The sequence below is a fragment of the Rhinoraja longicauda genome, chromosome 36 (genome assembly GCF_053455715.1).
Source record: "Rhinoraja longicauda isolate Sanriku21f chromosome 36, sRhiLon1.1, whole genome shotgun sequence".
Lineage (NCBI taxonomy): Eukaryota > Metazoa > Chordata > Chondrichthyes > Rajiformes > Arhynchobatidae > Rhinoraja > Rhinoraja longicauda.
Genome location: NC_135988.1, coordinates 9,416,646 through 9,435,684, shown reverse-complemented (window position 1 = coordinate 9,435,684; position 19,039 = coordinate 9,416,646). Strand labels below are relative to the sequence as shown.

The 19,039-nt window shown below is 43.7% G+C and overlaps 1 protein-coding gene across 1 annotated transcript in view; it reads right to left on the bottom strand.

The window, feature by feature from the left end:
- LOC144610460 (anthrax toxin receptor 1-like) overlaps positions 1 to 19,039 on the bottom strand; it is a 198,820-nt gene that overhangs the window by 39,128 nt on the left and 140,653 nt on the right. Inside the window, exon 15 of the mRNA XM_078429186.1 lies at positions 3,421 to 3,519. Within this exon, the coding sequence (XP_078285312.1) occupies positions 3,421 to 3,519 (99 nt within the window). The remainder of the gene's footprint in view (positions 1 to 3,420; positions 3,520 to 19,039) is intronic.

Sequence of the window (19,039 nt, the reverse complement as noted above, 5' to 3'; positions counted from 1 at the left end):
ACTGTTTTACACAAAGGGTGGTGGGTGAATCGAACGTGTTGCAGGGGGAGGTAGTTGAGGCAATGTTTAAGAAACATTTAGAAGGTTACATGGATACGATAGGTATCAGGGACTGTTCTGTGAGTGTATGTCAATTCGGTTCATCTCTATTTTCCTGCCACCACTGGTTTTATCGACTTTCATGTATTTTGTGGTGCGCTGATTCTGTGGACTGATCTGCATGCCTGGTGCATGATGTGATGTAGCTAAAGGGCCCAGAATAGCTGCTAGTCACATAACAAACAGTCATAGGCCTGAAACATATGTGCCACTTGTGACATTACTTGTTTTGGTTTCCAGTCTCTCATTGTCACATGTACTGAGGTACAATGAAAAGCTTTGGTTTTGCATCCTGTTCAAGCAAATCAGATAATACTATACAGAAATACAATCGACTCAAACTCAGGTACAATAGGGAACGATACAAAGTGCAGAATATAGTTCTCTGCTTCATTGCATTGAGACTGCATCACATTAAGGATTCTATAATGTGACTAAACATTTTCTCCATTGTTACAAAAATGTTTTACTTACAAACTTTCACGCAATCTGTCTTCGTGGAATTGCTGCCTGTTACCTGAAGGTAACTTGTTGTTAATTTGAATTACCAACTATTTTCCAGTGTTACGAAACGTGTCACAGAGGCAATGGAGTTTAGTCTGAAGAAGGGTATCAACCCGAAACGTTATCCATTCCATCTCCCCAGAGATGCTGCCGGTCCCGCTGAGTTACTCCAGCTATTTGTGTCTAGCTTTGGTTTAAACCAGCATCTGCAGTTCCTTCCTATGCAGTGGCGTTTTCTGATTAGCTGGTGTGCCACGAACATCAATCAGTAGTTCAGTGCCCTGTTACTCCAGTGGAGGAGATAGCCATTGCCTCTGGAGAATTACTGGAAGGCATTAGAAGTAAAGTACTGGGAAAGTGCAGTAACTAACGCTGAATGGCACCCATTTAGAGTTTTAATTATTCTTCAAGTTCGGAGGTAGTTAAATCCTCTTTAGCCAGCATACTATATCCGTCCAAATTTGCATGCAGGCTCGGTAGACTATTTCTGTATAATCGGGGGTGGAATGGTGATACTCAACTGGACTGTTGGTAAGAAAATAATTTCACTGTGCGTTTGGACTTTACACATTGACAATAAAGCACCATCATACCAATAGACAAAGGGCGGATAAGGAAGGTCGACACAAAAAGCTGGAGTAACTCAGCAGGTCAGGCAGCATCTCTGGAGAGAAGGAATGGGCGACGTTTCGGGTCGAGACCCTTCTTCAGACGGATAAGGAATATTGAACGTCAGATACAGGAATGGGGAGGGGAATGGAAAAACAAGAATGACATGGGAAAGGAGCTTATTGACTAGAATGATACCAACAGACATATTATTAGGGTAAATCATACAAAATAATTCACCGGCCAAATCCTTGTCCTGGAATAGAAATGAGTGAGATCCTGCTGTTTATCCACATCTGCATAACATGACTGGAAGGATTGGGGTGTACGTTTTAAATTGCTTTCTGAGAGCTTTATGCTAGTCCTCCTCCTTCACTGGATTACGCTTCTCAGAAAAGCATTAATATTTCATAGACTGCTTCTTCGTGCAATAAATATCATTTTACAGCCCCCTGACTATCACACACAGGCTGGTCCATTTGCAGGGCTCTTCTGCATTGATTTACATTGCTGTTCCTGGCATTGTAATCGAGAGGAATTGAAATGCAGTTGGGAGCTGAAGGCAGTGACAGTGAAGTTCAACAGTTGCAAGCTGTCGGAAAACTAACTTGGCTTATTGGCAACCTATTACCGAGCTTTACCACTCCCGGCTCCTTCACTCCCTGTTAAAGGAAACGCATATAAAGGTCCATAAGGGAAAATGGAGCTGAAATACATCCTCTGTTGTATGTCTAGTTCAGTGATACTCTAAAGCCCGTGCCGACCAGCGATCACCGGTACACTAGTTGTATGCTGCACACTAGAGATAATTTGCAGAAGCCAATTAACCTGCACATCTTAGGGATGTGGGAGGAAATTGGAGCACCAGGAGAAAACCCATGCAGTCACAGGGAGAACGTGCAAACTCCGTACAGGCAGCACCCGTGGTCAAGATCGAACCTGGGTCTCTGGCGCTGAAGGGCAGCAACTCTGCCGCTGCGCCACTGTGCTAGCACAATGTGCGTAAAACAATCAATGTAGTAAAATATGTGGAGAACACAATGTGCTGGGGGAACTCCACAGGTCAGGCAGCATCTGTGGAAAGACCTGTCGAAATAATGGACAGATTGAGCTTGTCAAAGCTGTCAAAACATCAAGGCAATGTTTTGTGTTGGGACCCATCTTCAGACCCGAAATGTCGCCCATCCATTCCTTCCAATGATGTTGCCTGACCCGCTGAATTACTTCAGCACTGTGTGTTTCGCTCGATTCCAGCCACTGCAGTTTCTTGTTGTCTCCGGTGGTTTCTCACTACTAAATATTAGGTTCCACAGCTCCATTAAACCCATGCAACAAGGAACAATTTCCCCTTGTGTTTGTCGCAAAGAATTGGGGATACAGTGAAGCCAACCTTGTGATATATTCTGTTTATAACTATGTTACCGTATATCCTTCAAAACCCTCTGCAGGCCTTTAGTTCAATTTGTTGTTCAAGCTTAAAGCTGTGTTATGGGGTAATGCACTGAAAAGATAACTTAATTTAATAATCCAGAATGTCCCAAAATGTTCTACATCTGTTGACATTTGTTGGGCGGCACAGTGGTGCAGTGGTAGAGTTGCTGCCTTACAGTGCCAGAGACCTGGGTTCGATCCTGACCTCTGCCGCTGCCCTGTACAGAGTTTGTACGTTCTCCCTGTGACCATGTGGGTTTTCTCCGGGTGCTCCAGTTTCCTACCACACTCCAAAAGGCGTGCAGGTTTGTTGGTTAATTGTCTTCTATAAATTGTCCCTGGTGCATAGGACAGAACTAATGTATGGTGATCGATGGTCAGCATGGACTCAATGGGCTGATGGTCCTGTTTCCATGCTGTATCTCTAAATTAAACTAAACTAAACAAGACATACAGACCAAGTGTGGTTTCTGCTGTAAGGCAAGGAACACAATAATAAATTGCACACAAATCTCTTCAAATGCACAAACACATACAGTGATAAATATTGAATATGGACTAAGACATTGAGGATGACCCTTACAATGAACTTCAAATTCAATGCCAAGGCCATGTCGGGCCATAATATAATGTTGCATCTGCTTGACAAAAGAGAGTCTAAAGGCTTGCTATGTTGGGTTCAGCCTTTTCAACATGCAGATGAAAATATGATTCATTTGAAGAGTTTACTTCCAGCCACTTACAGGTTTTAACGAAGGAACTGGGATAACTCTTTACCTCCATTCTTTTGATCCCTCCCACACCGCGGCCTCCATAGTATGAGGCGTCAACAGTTGGCCATTTCTTCTTGGGCAGTCCTTCCGAATCCAAATCCTCCTGAAAAGCGAGAGAGAGAATGGTTAGCGGGAGACGAGAACACGTGGTGTTTTACTGTGTGGCCGAGACCCTTCTTCGAAATGTCACCTATTCCTTTTCTCCAGAGATGATGCCTGTCCCGCTGAGTTACTGCAGCTTTTTGTGTCTATCTTCGGTGTAAGCCTACATCTGCAGTTCCTTACTACACGTGGCGTTTAACTGCTGTGTTGGGGAGATCGAAGGGGTATCTTGCAAGGGGGAGGGGGGGGGTACCAAGAACAAAGGGGGACCTGATGTGGGGGGGGGGGGGGTGGGGGTTGGAATGAAAATAGGATGAATACGTTTTGTTACTTTGTCAGCGCCTTTGTGCTAATTCCTTTGTGAACTTTGAATGCATAAACACAGAATTTCACTGTACCTAGGTTCAGGTGACAATGAAGTATCATCACCAAAGTAGCTGCTTTCATCCGTGCTGGAAATCAGGCAAGAGGAAATGCCAAAGGCTTTTTAAGCTTTCCAAGCTGATCCTAGTAGGTTAACATTAGTGATGTTACCAATAGCGAAAGGCTTGGAGAGGGTGGATGTGGAGAGGATGTTTCCACTGGCGGGAGAGTGTAGGACTAGAGGTCACAGCCTCAGAATTAAAGGACGTTCCTTTTGGAAGGAGATGAGGAGACATTTCTTGAGTCAGAGGGTGGTGAATCTGTGGAATTATTTGTCACAGAAGGCTGTGGAGGCCGAGTCAATGGATATTTCTAAGGCAGAGATAGATAGATTCTTGATTAGTACAGGTGTCAGGGGTTATGGTGAGAAGGCAGGAGAATGGGGTTAGGAGGGAGAGATAGATCAGCCATGATTGAATGGCGGAGGAGACTCGATGGGCCGAATGGCCTAATTCTGCTCCTATCACTTATGACCCTATGACCTTATGATAACATTGACCCAATCTTTAAGAGTTGGATCCAATTGCCAAATATGACTTTTGACCTTATAACGGTAAAAGAGGAACAAAATATCCATGTGTAGAACCTGCGAACACCATATTTTGTGTGTGCATGTGCGTGTGCGTGTATTTTGAAGGAAAGTGCATCAAAACAGGAAGAACACTGGTCTGGTGCCAGTGTCTTGCAAGCAGGCCAGAGGAGATTTATTACACTCAGTGGATTTTGCAATCACTCCCTCTATGTTTACACTGCTGAGTAAGAGAATACTTTAAAAACAAATCTGTTACTTCATGTTTGTTTTCCAACTTTTTATAAGTATATTTAAACGGGCGCTTTTAATGCCTCTCTGCAGAAGCTATCCACTTTATTGATATTTCTGCATACTCATGCAGGAATTGGGTTCAACACAGAAGGATGTCCCTAGAGTTCATACATTTGATCACTCTTTACCGTATGGGCCGAAACCTTGCACCACGACTAAGAACATTGATATCTGCTTGCGATAATCTTGAACGAAATGTTATCACAAACAAATATAAATTAAAATTAACTCCAAGCTTTTTTTTACTGTCGCCAGTCAGGATGAAGAAATCCTAATCAACAGGAGAATATATTAGAAAATTATACAATGTGTAGGAAGGAACTGCAGATGCTGGTTTAAACTGAAGATAGACATTAAAAAAGCTGGAGTAACTCAGCGGGACAGGCAGCATCTCTGGAGAGAAGGAATGGGTAACGATTCGGGTGAAGAACTGAAGAAAGGTCTGATGAACGGAAGAAGGGTCTGGAGAAGGGTCTCGACCCGAAACGTCACCCATTCCTTCTCTTCAGAGATGCTGCCTATCCTGCTGACTTACTCCAGCTTTTTGTGTCTACCTTCAGAAAACTATGCAACCTGAGTGATTTTTTGTTTGGCCAAGTGGACACTTCAAGACTCCAAATAGGAATAGTTGTGCTTCTAATTCTATTGGTGTATTAAGGGAGATAATCGCTATGAGATTTTGTCTTTGTGTCTCTATCAAGGTGGATTCAAGTCCATGAAACTTACTGTACAAACCCTTGTGTGGTCATAATTCCTACGGTTTTAACTCAATTTTGCACCGTTCTCTGTCACTGCAAATAGTGCACACAAATCAGCAACCATAATGGCCACACATCGTAAGGGGCCGCACAGTGGCCTGTGTTTGATCCTGCCCTTGGGCGCTGTGTGTGTGGAGTTTGCATGTTCCCCCCATGACCGCGTGGGTTTCCTACAGGTGCTTTGGTTTTCCTCCCACATCGCAAGGATGTGCGGGGTTGTGGGTTTTTTTGGCCTCCGTAACTTGCCCCTAGTGAGATGAGAAAGTAGGATAACATAGAACTTGTGTGAACGGGTAAATCGATGGTCAGCATGAGCTCAGTGGGCCGAGCGGCCTGTTTCCCTGCTGTCTCTCTAATAACTAATAACATCAGTCAAATATTCTGTCCTGAAAACTTTGCTCGCTTCTGTCAGTTTGTGCATCAAAATCTATCAAGGCCAACCAATGTATCTGTCAGCGGAAAATAAGCTCTCTATTGCCCAGGTAGCATGTTGCTCAGCTAGCCGGTACTCTTGTTGGACAAATTAAACCATGCATAGGAACCAATTTTATAGCATAACTAGACCAAGTGGACCCGTTGGGCTCAAACCTCTCCTGCATTGGTGTAGCACCCTCTCCTCCCCCTCTCCCTCCCCCTCCCCACCCCTCCCCCCCTTCCCCTCCCCCCCACTCCATCCCCCTCATCCCCCCTCTCTCCACCCCCCTCCCTCCCTCCCTCCCTCCCTCCCTCCCTCCCTCCCTCCCTAGGAGATAGATTTAAACTTTAAAATGTGCATAATAAAAATATAACACCGATTTCAATGAAACTTCTTCCATTAGCACCAAAGGGATGACGGTGAGTAAGGTGGGCCTAAAATTGTCGCGCTATCGTGTACCGTTTTGGCTGAAGTTCAGTCACGAACAAGATAACAAACGAGAGTTTTAGTATATAGATAATGGGATTCTGAAGGCTTTCAAAACTCCAGGGTTCTCATGAAGCACGCATTGCTTCACACAACATCAGTATTTAAATAGGCTTATTACTATTGTTTTGTATTGGTTTATTCCACAAGATAGAGTAAAAACCTATGATGTGAGCCATTTAGGCACATCATACTATATATATATTCATTAAGGTAGTGCAAAAGGGAACAAAAAAATCACAATGCAGAATGTACTGTAATGTTACAACTACCAGGGAAAGTGCAGATAATAAAAAAAGGTGTAATAGCTACAATAAGGTAGATTGGGTGATCTGGAATACAAACTCGGCATTTGAGAGGTCCGTTCAAGAGTTTAGTAACCGCTGGAGAGAAGCTGTTTAAAAAAAAATCTGGTGGTATGTGCTTTCAAACCTTTGTACCTTCTGCCTGACGGGATTGGGGGGAAGAGAAAAAGGTCCTTGGTTACGTTGGCCGCTGTTTTAAGGTAGATGAGGAAGTGTAGAAGTGTAGAAAGCTCAAGGAGGAAGCCTGTTTGTGTGATGGACTGGGCTGAGTTCACAACTCTCTGCAACCTCTTGCAGTCTTGGGCAGAGCCGTTGCCAGATCAAGCTGTGCTGCATCTGGATAGGGTGCCTTTTTATGCTGCATCTGTAGAAACTGATAAGAGCCATTGGAGCCATGCCGAATATCCTTCGCCTTCTGAGGAAGTAGAGGCGTTGGTGTACTTTCTTGGCTGCAGCATCAATACAGAATGCTTTTATTATTCATAGGACGACCGACACATTTAGCAGATGGTTTATGGCTTAAGGTGTGAACAGATGATCCAATTTAGATTTGGCATCCCTCCACTACCTGTTTCACCTCCGCAATATGACACCGTGCAGACAGATAACTTGTTTACTTGTGGTGTAGGAAGGATCTTCATTCTGATAGGATCCTCAGTCTGAAGAAGGGTCTCGACCCGAAACGTCGCCCATTCCTTCTCTCCTGAGATGCTGCCTGACCTGCTGAGTTACTCCAGCATTTTGTGAATAAATACCTTCGATTTGTACCAGCATCTGCAGTTATTTTCTTACACTGCATTCTGATAAACCAGATACTGGTTTATACCGAAGATAGACACAAAATAATGCAGTAACCCAGCGGGTCAGGCAACATCTCTGGAGAAAAAGAATAGGTGACGCTTCGGTTCTGAAAGGTTCTGACCCGAAACGTCACCTATTCTTTTCCTCCAGAGATGCTGCCTGACCCGCTGAGTTACTCGATTGGCCAAAGAGCCTGTTTCCATGCTGAACTTACACTGTTCCACTCTAAACTAAACTAAATGTTTTACTTATATTTATTGAGAATATAGAAAACAATATAGCAATAAAATATACAGAAAACAATCAGTGTCGGAAATATCAGAATTTGTTGTATTTGATATTAAGTGAAGTAGGGGAGTAAGTAACATTAGAAAGCACTATGTTTTGAACAAAATGGATTTCTGATAAAATATGAAATGAAATAAGTAAGAAAAATATTTTTATTTTGTTTGCAAAAGTAGGCACAACCTACCTATCCCTGAAGAACACCAATGAGTGCTTCAAGTAGTTAACGATGTATTGCAAACAAGAAGATAACATGATCCGGAGAAGGCAAGCCCAAGTAGAACAAAGGACCACGTTGAAATTAGGACAATTTAAATTAGGCCTTGAAAATAATTATTTGCAGAACGAGGGATGAGGGGGAGTTAGTGACAAATAGGTGTCCTCGATGTTTTTTCATCAGATTCTCCATTGAGGTTGAAATTTGTCTTTTGTTGCCAAGACAAAGTGAGCCTGTTGTGTTGGTCGTTACATGTGACAATGAAATATAATAGGTCGTCTATATCCTAGGGATAGAAGATAATTTGCCAGCCAAGTTTTCCTGAACCCAAACAAGGCAATTCAGATTCAGAAACAGTTTCTTCCCAACTGTTATCAGGCAATTGAACGGTCCCCTCATCAGTGGTCCTGTCCTCCCATCTACTTCAATAGAAACCTTTGACCTTTCTTTAGTCGGACTTTGTCAGACTTAAGAGTTATATCTTTGCACTAAATGCTGTATTCTTTTATCCTTTATCTTTATCTGTGCAGTGCAAATGGCTTGGTTGCATTCATGTATAGAAACATAGAAAATAGGTGCAGAAGTAGGCTATTCGGCCATTCGAGCCAGCATCGCCATTCGATATGATCATGGCTGACCATCCAAAATCAGTACCCTGTTCCTGCTTTTTGCCCATATCCTTGATTCTGTCAGCCCTAAGAGCGAGATCTAACTCTCTCTTGAAAACATCCAGTGAATTGGTCTTCATTGCCTTCTGCGGCAGAGAATTCCACAGATTCACAACTCTCATCTCAGTCCTAAATGGCTTTTCACTGTATCTGCACCTGACAATAAACTAAACTCAACTCAACTCAATGATAAACCATTGGAGCTACATAGTCCAATGTGGCAGCAATTAAGTAGAAAAGGAGGTAACTATTCTCCTCTGGCCCCAGATGTCAACATCTCTTAAAGTAAATACTTTATCCTGTTCTGTTTACAAGGCATGCTGAAACTATTAATGGCAAGGTACCAATAATCATACATTTTATCTGTGATTTCAGTGGACTTCAGCAGAGGACCATTCGACAAAATAATACATTTGGCTTCACATGGGATCGTTTCTGGATAAACAACAACATACAGGGATATGGGTACGAATGGCCAGCAAATTGTACTCTGGTTGTGCTCACAGATGAATCCTGGTCATATTCAATTTCCTTAATATCAAGATTTATGCAAGGAATGAACTAATGTTAATTTATTGTTAAAATCCTCAAATAGGGAATATAAAATTCAACATGCTGAAGAGTTCTATAATGATTTGAACAGACTATTTCAATGGGACTGCACTGATTTCCTCTTCCTCTGTATAATAGTGTATTTCTTACATTAATTCCCACGTGGCTTTTTACTTCAAGATTGTAGAATTTTTAAAAAATCTACATTTTCTAGGCATTTTCGTGCATCATCCACAAAGATGAAGTTGATTTTGTGCTGTTTAAGCTAAAAGGCCTTTTTGACTTTGTGAAAGAAAATTAATATTCAGCTCTTATTTTGTTCAAAATGTTATTTTTAGGATTTAATCATTCGGGTCATTCAGATACCCAAGGCTGACACAAGCTTTGACATTTGTTCTAATCTTTTCATCCTCATGGATTCCTCAAATCGGCAGCCCTACAATTAAAAATTAATCGTTTCAATTAACTGCAGTGGATTTTATGAATAAGTAATAGCCAACTGACATCACACCACCTATTCAAAATCAATTATAATCTCCGCTTTGCAAACCCTGAATGATTAACACCAAATATCCAAAAACTAAGAGCGGGAAGGAACTGCAGATGCTGGTTTACACCGAAGATAAGACACAAAATGCCGGAGTAACTCAGCGAGTCAGGCAGCATCTCTGGAGAAAAGGAATAGGTGACGTTTCGGGTCGAGGCCCTTCTTCAGACTGAGAGTCGGGGGAGAGGGAAACTAGAGGTGTGAAAAGGTACAAAGAACAACTGAAGGAAAGTGAGCGTCGGAGAGAGGGGACTCTTTTCTCCAGAGATGCTGCCTGACCCGCTGAGTTACCCCAACATTTTGTATCTATCTGTCTACCAAAAACCATTATGACATCTCAAGAATTATTATAAGGAATTATTAGTCCTTATCTTTCCCATCAAGACGGTAACAAATCAACAGCTGATAATGCTTTAAACATAGAACAATACAGCACACCTTCACTGACAATGTCCATGCTGAACAATGCACAGCAGTAGAGCTGCGGCCTCACAGCGCCAGAGACCCGGGTTCGATCCTGACCATGGGTGCTGTGTGTATGGTATTTGCATGATCTCTCTCTGGCCGCATTTGTTTTCTACGGATGCTCCGGTTTCCTTCCACATTCCAAAGACATGTAGGTTTACAGATTAACTGGGTTCTGTAAATTGTCCCTGGTGTGTAGGATACGAAGATGGCGGTAACATCGGAATAGTGTACGGATGATCGATGGTTGGCATGGACTTGGTGCGCCAAAGGGCCTGTTTCCATGCTGTATTAAACTACGATGCCGATAAACTAGTCCAAAGTCTGAAGAAGGGTCTCGACCCGAAACGTCGCCCATTCTTTCTCTCCTGAGATGCTGCCTGACCTGCTGAGTTACTCCAGCATTTTGTGAATAACTAGTCTAACTTGCTGGCATATGATCAGCCATGATCACATTGAATGGCGGTGCTGGCTCGAAGGGCCGAATGGCCTACTCCTGCACCTATTGTCTATTGTCTATTGTCTATTGTCTATTGTCTATAATGATCCATACCTCTCCATTCTTTGCATATCCATGTGCCCATCTAAAAGCCTTTTAAAGACCACTATCCCATCTGCCTCCACCACCATCCCGGGGGACCATATTTCATGCACCCACCACCCTCTATGTTAGATAAAACTTGCCCAGCACATCTCCTTTAAACTTTTCCCCTCTCACCTTAATCCTGTGCTCTCTAGTCTTTAACATTCCTACCATTGTTGATACTGTAGCCTATCACCCTTCTTCCTCTAATATACAGTATCGCACCCAGCTCACTTGCCTTTTCTTTGTATCTGTAAATATCTTTTGAGCTTGCCTCAGCTCTGAGTCAGGTCTTGGGGGTTTGGGGCCCATTCTAGAGTTGTGCCCAGAGTATGATCCTGATGTACGGTGCGTAAATTATCTGTGATCACCAGCCTCATGCTCTGAGAGCTTCCTGTAATGTAACAGCAGCTCTTACCCTCAGGCACCAGTAAATAAAACTGGTGCAAGCATGAAAAAAGAGGTCTCTTTTGCAATTAGTAGAGCATAGGTTGCTGTGTGTATCTATTTACAGTCCTGTAGGACTCAAGACAGCGAGAAGTAGTCAAACCAGACAGCAGGAGGTCATGTATCAACAAACCTCTTATTCTCAATGCTTTGTCTGCCTATCATTGCAAAAATAATAACAGCTCTATATGAATCTCAGGGCTCAGCCATGTAATTTCCAGAAATTCTATCTCTAATCCCTTCTGCATTAGTTCAAAATCACGTGAGAACTGGGCCGGCGAGTTGAAGATTAATGTCTTTGGCAAGGGTTTAATTGCAAAATTCCTCAGTGCACGCTGAAATCACTGCCTTGGAAGGGTGTGCAGGAGGGAACTGCAGATGCTAGTTTACACCGAAGATAGACACAAAATGCTGGAGTAACTCAGCAGGTCAAACAGCATCTCTGGAGGGAAGGAATGGGTGGCGTTTTGGGTCAAGACCCTTCTTCAGACCGAGAGTCCAGGGAGAGGGAAACCAGAGATATAGAAGGGGAGGGCGTGAGAACAACAGATCGAAGCAGACGATGATCTAGGAAATGTAGAATGGTTCATTGTTGGCTGAGGGGAGGGTGATCATGAGGCATACAAACTCAAGTAGGGTCTCGACCCGAGAAGTCACTCATTCCTTCTCTCCTGAGATGCTGCCTGACCCGCTGAGTTACTCCAGCATTTTGTGATACATACGAACAGCAACATTAATCAGGAGGACAGTGAAACTAGTCAGAGAACTAGGGTGGGCGGGGGACAGAGAGAGAGGGAAAGCAAGGGTTACTTGAGGTTAGAGAAATCAATATTCATACCACTGGGGTGTTAGCTGCCCAAGTGAAATATGAGATGCTGTTTCTTCAATTTGCATTTGACCTTATTCTGACAGTGGAGGAGGCCCAGGACAGAAAGATCAGTATGGGAAGGGGAAGGGGAAGAGGAGTTAAAATGTTCATCAACTGAGAGATCGCGTAGGCCTGGGTGGACTGAGCGAAGGTGTTGTTTCTCTGCACTAAGTTAATGAAACAACCCTGGAATCATGTAGCATCATTCTCATCAATGATTTAACTTCCTCGGAATGACAATATGAATGTTTGAACTCTTGATAAAGCTGCATCCAACACATACATTTCTGAAGCGAATTAATATTTTTGTGACAGCTGTTTCATTCCAAGTAAACATCTGCTGCAGTTTATGAACTCTCAGATTGAAGCCTCTTCACATTATAATTGATAAGACAACAGAGGACGGGGGGGGGGGGGGGGGGGGGGGGGGGGGGGGGGGGGAAGTAAGGACACTTTGTATGGAGCAATGAGTAAAACACTCTTGCAAAAATGTCACCATGTTCTCCCCTTGCCCATGTGGGTTTTCTCCAGGATCTCCTGTATTCTCCCACACTCCAAAGACGCACAGGTTTGTAGGTTAATTGGCTTGGTATAATTGTAAATTGGCCACAGTGTGTGTAGGATAGTGTAAGTGTGACAATAGACAATAGACAATAGACAATAGGTGCAGGAGTAGGCCATTCAGCCCTTCGAGCCAGCACCGCCATTCAATGCGATCATGGCTGATCACTCTCAATCAGTACCCCGTTCCTGCCTTCTCCCCATACCCCCTCACTCCGCTATCCTTAAGAGCTCTATCCAGCTCTCTCTTGAAAGCATCCAACGAACTGGCCTCCACTGCCTTCTGAGGCAGAGAATTCCACACCTTCACCACTCTCTGACTGAAAAAGTTCTTCCTCATCTCCGTTCTAAATGGCCTACCCCTTATTCTTAAACTGTGGCCCCTTGTTCTGGACTCCCCCAACATTGGGAACATGTTTCCTGCCTCTAATGTGTCCAATCCCCTAATTATCTTATATGTTTCAATAAGATCCCCCCTCATCCTTCTAAATTCCAGTGTATACAAGCCCAATCGCTCCAGCCTTTCAACATACGACAGTCCTGCCATTCCGGGTATTAACCTAGTGAACCTATGCTGCACGCCCTCCATAGCAAGAATATCCTTCCTCAAATTTGGAGACCAAAACTGCACACAGTACTCCAGGTGCGGTCTCACCAGGGCGCGGGTATCGCTGGTCATCACGGACTCGATGGGCCGAAGGGCATGTTTCTGCGCTACCGGAATTGTCCTTTCGGAAATCGTCCGCGCTAATGGTCCTATCATGGATGCTCATGACTCTCGCTGCAAGATGCTGAGCTCTACAATTACTTCCCTGAACCTTCCCATCTCACTACTTTTCCACCTTTATGATATTCCTTGAAACCTATTTCTTTGACCAAGTTTACAATACGCCTTCATGTGTCATGGAATCAAGTTGTCTCTGATGACGGTCTCATGAACTGCTTTGGGATATTTTACTATATTAAAGGTGCTGTATAAAGACAAAATGCGTAGGAAAATAACTGCAGATGCTGGTACAAATCGAAGGTATCACAAAATGCTCAGCAGGTCAGGCAGCATCAATGCGATTATTGTTATTGTTTTAATTCCTTGACAAAGCTGTCAATTCAATTCCAATTTCTATCCCCATCGCCCTTGAAATAGTTTTTCTCTCCAGCCACGGTGGCGCAGCGGTAGAGTTGCTGCCTTCCAGCGCTTGCAGCGCCAGAGACCAGGGTTCAATCCCGACTACGGGTGCTGTCTGCAAGGAGTTTGTACGTTCTCCCCGTGACCTGCGTGGGTTTTCTCCGAGATCTTCGGTTTCCTCCCACACTCCAAAGACGTACAGGAATGTAGGTTAATTGACTTGGTGTATGTGTAAAACTGACCCTAGTATGTGTGTAGGATAGTGTTAATGTGCGGGGATCGCTGGTCGGTGTAGACTCGGTGGGCCGAAGGGCCTGTTTCCGCGCTGTATCTATAAACTAAACTGAACATGAATTGTTTTCATTTTCTCGTAAATGTGGCGTTTAAGAGTTTCAATAATCACATCATGCTGTAATACTCCAGATAAATATTATTTCCACTTCTCCACCCCTTCTAGCTGAGGATTATAATGTATTATAATCATAACTGAAAATATTGGCTGCTATTCATTGCCAAAATTGCACACAAAGCTTCCTGGTGTATAGAAATTAAAAAGTAGGTTACGAAGAAAGAACAGCTATTTTTTAGTTGCGTCTTTTTTGCATCTGTTTCAATGGCTCTTAAATCCCTTTAAAACCAGCAGAGTACTTTTAGAACTGCAGTCTCTGCTGTAAAGTTGAAAACAAAGCACCCAAATTGTTCCCCCTAGCAATGATATGATAATGATTACATCTGGTTTAGCAACAGTATGTAAGGCACCAGCAGTAACTCTGACAAAACACAGTACTGGGGAAATTCAGCCGGCCAGGCAGCATCTGTGGAAGGAACGGACATTTAATGTGTCAGGTTGGGACTCTTTTCAGATTAATCCAGTTGGGGGTTTTACAAGCTAGAAAAGAGAAATAGGTATGGGACAAAAGACACATATTTTTCAGATAAGGAGAAGTGAGAAGTTCTCGTCCCCCCATTCCAAGAGTAAGACCACCCATGAACTGGAGGAACAGCATCTTATTTCCACTTGGATAGCTTACAACCTAGTGGTATTAACATCAAATACAATTCTCTCTTAACCCCATCTCCATGCTCTCCCCATCCTGTACACACACATTTCTCTTACCATCTCCCACTCCCCAGTAACCCCCTCATCACCCTAGGATCTCTGGCCACTAGAACATCTGGGAGATTGTTTGTATCTTCCATAGTGAAGACAGATCCAAGGTACCGGTTCAACTCGTCTGCCATTTCCTTGTTCCCCATAATAAATTCCCCTGCTTCTGTCTTCAAGGGACCCACATTTGCCTTGACTATTTTTTTTCCTCTTCACATACCTAAAAAAGCTTCTCCTTATTATTGCTAGTCCTCGTCCTATTATTCCTGTATTGGCTTTAGTTCTGTAGCCCTCGTAGCTCAGTCATTTCTTTGCTGTCTCCTTGTATTTTGCCTTTCTTTAAGGGTTTATCCTCTTGATCTTTCGCTCTTTGAAAAGAGTCCGCAACCCTCTGGCTTTCCAGACTCTTCTCTTTGCTATTCGTTATACGTCTTCTTCTCTTTTATTTTTATGCTGTCCTTTACGGGTGCCTCGCTTACTCTCCTCCTTCTGTAGATCTTTGGATACATTGATCCGCACTTCTGGCTTATTGAGAGGAATGAGCTGCCAATGGTCTCAGAATCTGTCATCTGCTGTCGTCCCTGCTAGGGCCCCCTTCCAGTCAAGTCTGGCCTGCTCTGCTCATGCCTACTGTAATCCCCTTTGCTATAGCTGTAATACACGCCACAGCTCCGAAGGTCTGTCCTAAGCAGGAATGTAGGTTAATTGTTTCGTAAATTGTGAAATGTGCTCGCTTCTGTGTGTAAGATAGTGTGAATCGGCACTGAGATGAGGTTGTAGGTGCAGAAATGTGGGCTGAAGGGTCTGTATGTTCTACGCGGTATCTCTAAACTAATCTAAAGATGTTGCCTGACCCTCTGAGTTTCTCCAGCGCCTTGCTGTGTTTTGCTTAAGATCCCTCATCTCTGCAGTGTCTTGTGCCCTCTGCAATAACACTAATCCTGTCGTCAAAATATTGGGATATTCTGTCGTCCAACAACTATAAGGTAACTTTAAATTTCACTGTACCTATAACTGGTACATGCGGCAATAAACTGGCCTTGAAACCTTGAAGGGCAGAGAGGCCTCAGTTAGGCATCTCAATACCACATCTCACGCTTACTCCAGCTCCCTGAGGGATTCACCCTTGATTTTTATAACCAAATCTCTGAACTCACAACCCTTTGACTCAAGAAGTGAGGAATGTTACCCACTGTGTCACAACGCAAGAATGTATCTTTATAGGTTTTCAACGCTGATTTTGGCAAACGCTGTGTAAACTTGTCATTAAATCACCTCGGGCACTTTTTTTGTGTCACAGAGATCGCGCAGCACGGACCTCGCTGTGAGATTTGTGCTGCTGTTGCAGTTTGCAGTTTCAAAAGAAAGGCATCCAGCAGTTTTTTAGATCACACGTAACATTAACCTTTCAAGGGAAAACTGCTGTGCTCAAAGTGGGGCAAGATGTCGAACAAGATGTCGAACACACTGTGGCAAAGAGGAGTTGCAGCAAATGACACATTTGCGTTTCAGGAGATCCTTTATAATTCACAGATAATGAACAAAGTGTGGGCTAATAATCACAAGCTCTGAGAAGTTGATCTGATTTACTTGTTTCCTGTACCATGAGCTCAAGGTGAATAAATATGAATTAAAAGCATTTCAGGAGACCCAAAAAGTCATCGATGAAACACTCATTCTGTTTCTCTCTCTCTCTCTCTCTCTGCAAATGCTGCTGGACCCGTGGAGTATTCCCAACATTTTTTTCACCTTAATTCTGCTTTTCAGTTAAAAATCATTGGATACAATTTTGAGAAGAGACATGCTTGGGCAATTTTCATGAAGGAAGGCAGAAAAAAAATGAGACACATCGACTATCAGAAACAAAAGACCTGGAGAGTTTTGGGGTGCAATTTTACAGGAAAATGTTGCCAGTTCCCTAAGTAAGTGACAGCAATTAAGGATTGTTTGAGCTATGCATCTCGCCCTGGAGAAACTAGACCATCTTTGTCCTTATAGGTTTTGATAGTTCAAGTCGATTAGTAGTGGGGTGTCTCCAAACGAAGATGTACTGATTCAGCCAAAGGAAGGGCGCTTCAGCATTGCTAACGATGTTCGTGTGTTCACTCAGCAGAAATCAGCAACTCCTAAACGAAACTCGGAACTGTTTGCGTCCTTATTAACAGTTGAGGCGGACACGATAGTGGCATTTAAGAGGCTTTTGGATGGGCATATGTACATGCAGGGAATGTAGGGATATGGATTACGCACAGGTAGGGGGGGGGGAGGGGAAACAAAGGAGAGCTCGGCATGGGGGAGGGGGGGAGAGAACGAAGGAGGGCGTGGCGCGTGATGCTTTATGACTTTGTAAGCGCCCTTTACGTGGCGACTATTTGGATACCTTTGGGTATATGCAAGCAAAGAATCTCACAGTTGTAAGGAGCTAACATTACGAATGCAGCTATGTGGGTTTTATTGCAGGAGTGTAAAAGCTCCAGCTCGGATTATTCCTGGGGCATCCTGTTGTCAGCATGGAAGCGCGGTTTATGGCTGATCGTATCCTCTGATATCAGCAACCGGTCTCAAAGCTTTGAAGTGTTAAGAAGAACATCTTGCCATATGGACTGCCCTTTGTTCCCAAGAAAGAAGAGGTCACGATGGACACAACGGACACGGAGGGTCCCGAAAGACACATAAAGATTTATAGGGCGTTGTAAACTTGCCATATAAGGCAGTGATGGAAAAATACTGGCACATGTATTTTGGGGTATAAAAGGTGTGTAAATGCTAGCTTTCGGAGAGAGAGGCTACACTGGCTGCCTGAACGTTTCCAAGAACGTTCCGGTATCTTGGCTCTCTCCCACCTGGGTGAGTAGAATAAAGAGGTTAAACGATTTTGGTTGTCTGACTATTCTGTTAATAGGTCACGAACTACAACACAGCGGCAATAAAGTATTCAATTCAATTTAATTCAATTCAATGGAAAATCTCTCCCTCTCACTGTGGAACTGTCCCTCACTCTTTAAGACTTCTCCTAGCCACATCTAAACCATGAAAGCAGCACCTCTGGTTTATGCTGCACCCTCTACCTCTGGCAAGGGTGTCTTGGCACCGCTCCCATGTGGAATTCTTAGACTGAAATGACCGAGGAGTGTACAACTCATCTCCGCAGAGAAAGTATTTCACTGGCACCTCGGATGGGGGGGGGTCGAGAGAACTAAGAAGGTTGACACAAGATGCTGGAGAGTAACTCAGCGAGGGCAGGCAGCATCTCTGGAGAAAAGGAAGGGGCGATGTTTCGGGTTGAAACCTTCATCAGAACTAAGAGGGACCAGAAGGTTACGTCCAGCACCCGACGCTGCTAGAAGATAAGATACTAAGATCTTTTGAAACTTTGTCGGCACCAGAAATGTGGCAACTCTTTGTGGGACTGCCTGGGTGTAGTCTGCTGTACAACATTCCCAGATGGTGTATAAAATACATAGAATTCCACACACGGCAGCATGCCTGGTCTGCCGCTGCGAGAAGATAGGACTGTACTAAGAGCTTCTGAAATTTCATTAGCGCTAAACATAGAAACATAGAAAATAGGTGTAGGAGGAGGCCATTTGGCCCTTCGAGCCAGCACCGCCATTCATTGTGATCATGGCTGATCATCCACAATCAGTAACCCGTGCCTGCCTTCTCCCCCCTCCCATATCCCCTGATTCCGCTCGCCCCCTAGAGCTCTATCTAACTCTCTTTTAAATTCATCCAGTGAATTGGCCTCCACTGCCTTCTGTGGCAGAGAATTCCACAGATTCACAACTCTGGGTGAAAAAGTTTTTTCTCGCCTCCATTTTAAATGGCCTCCCCTTTATTCTTACACAGTGTGGCCCCCTGGTTCTGGAGTCCCCCCCCGACATTGGGAACATTTTTCCCACATCCCGCTTTTCCAGTCCTCTTATAAATTTTGTACGTTTCTATAAGATCCCCTCTCATCCTTCTAAATTCCAGTGAATGATAATGAATGTTCCGCCAGAAAGGTGGTGGCTCTTTGTGGACTGCCTGGGTGAGCTCTGCTGTGTGACCTCACAGGGTTGTATGCAAAAACAAAGGAATTTC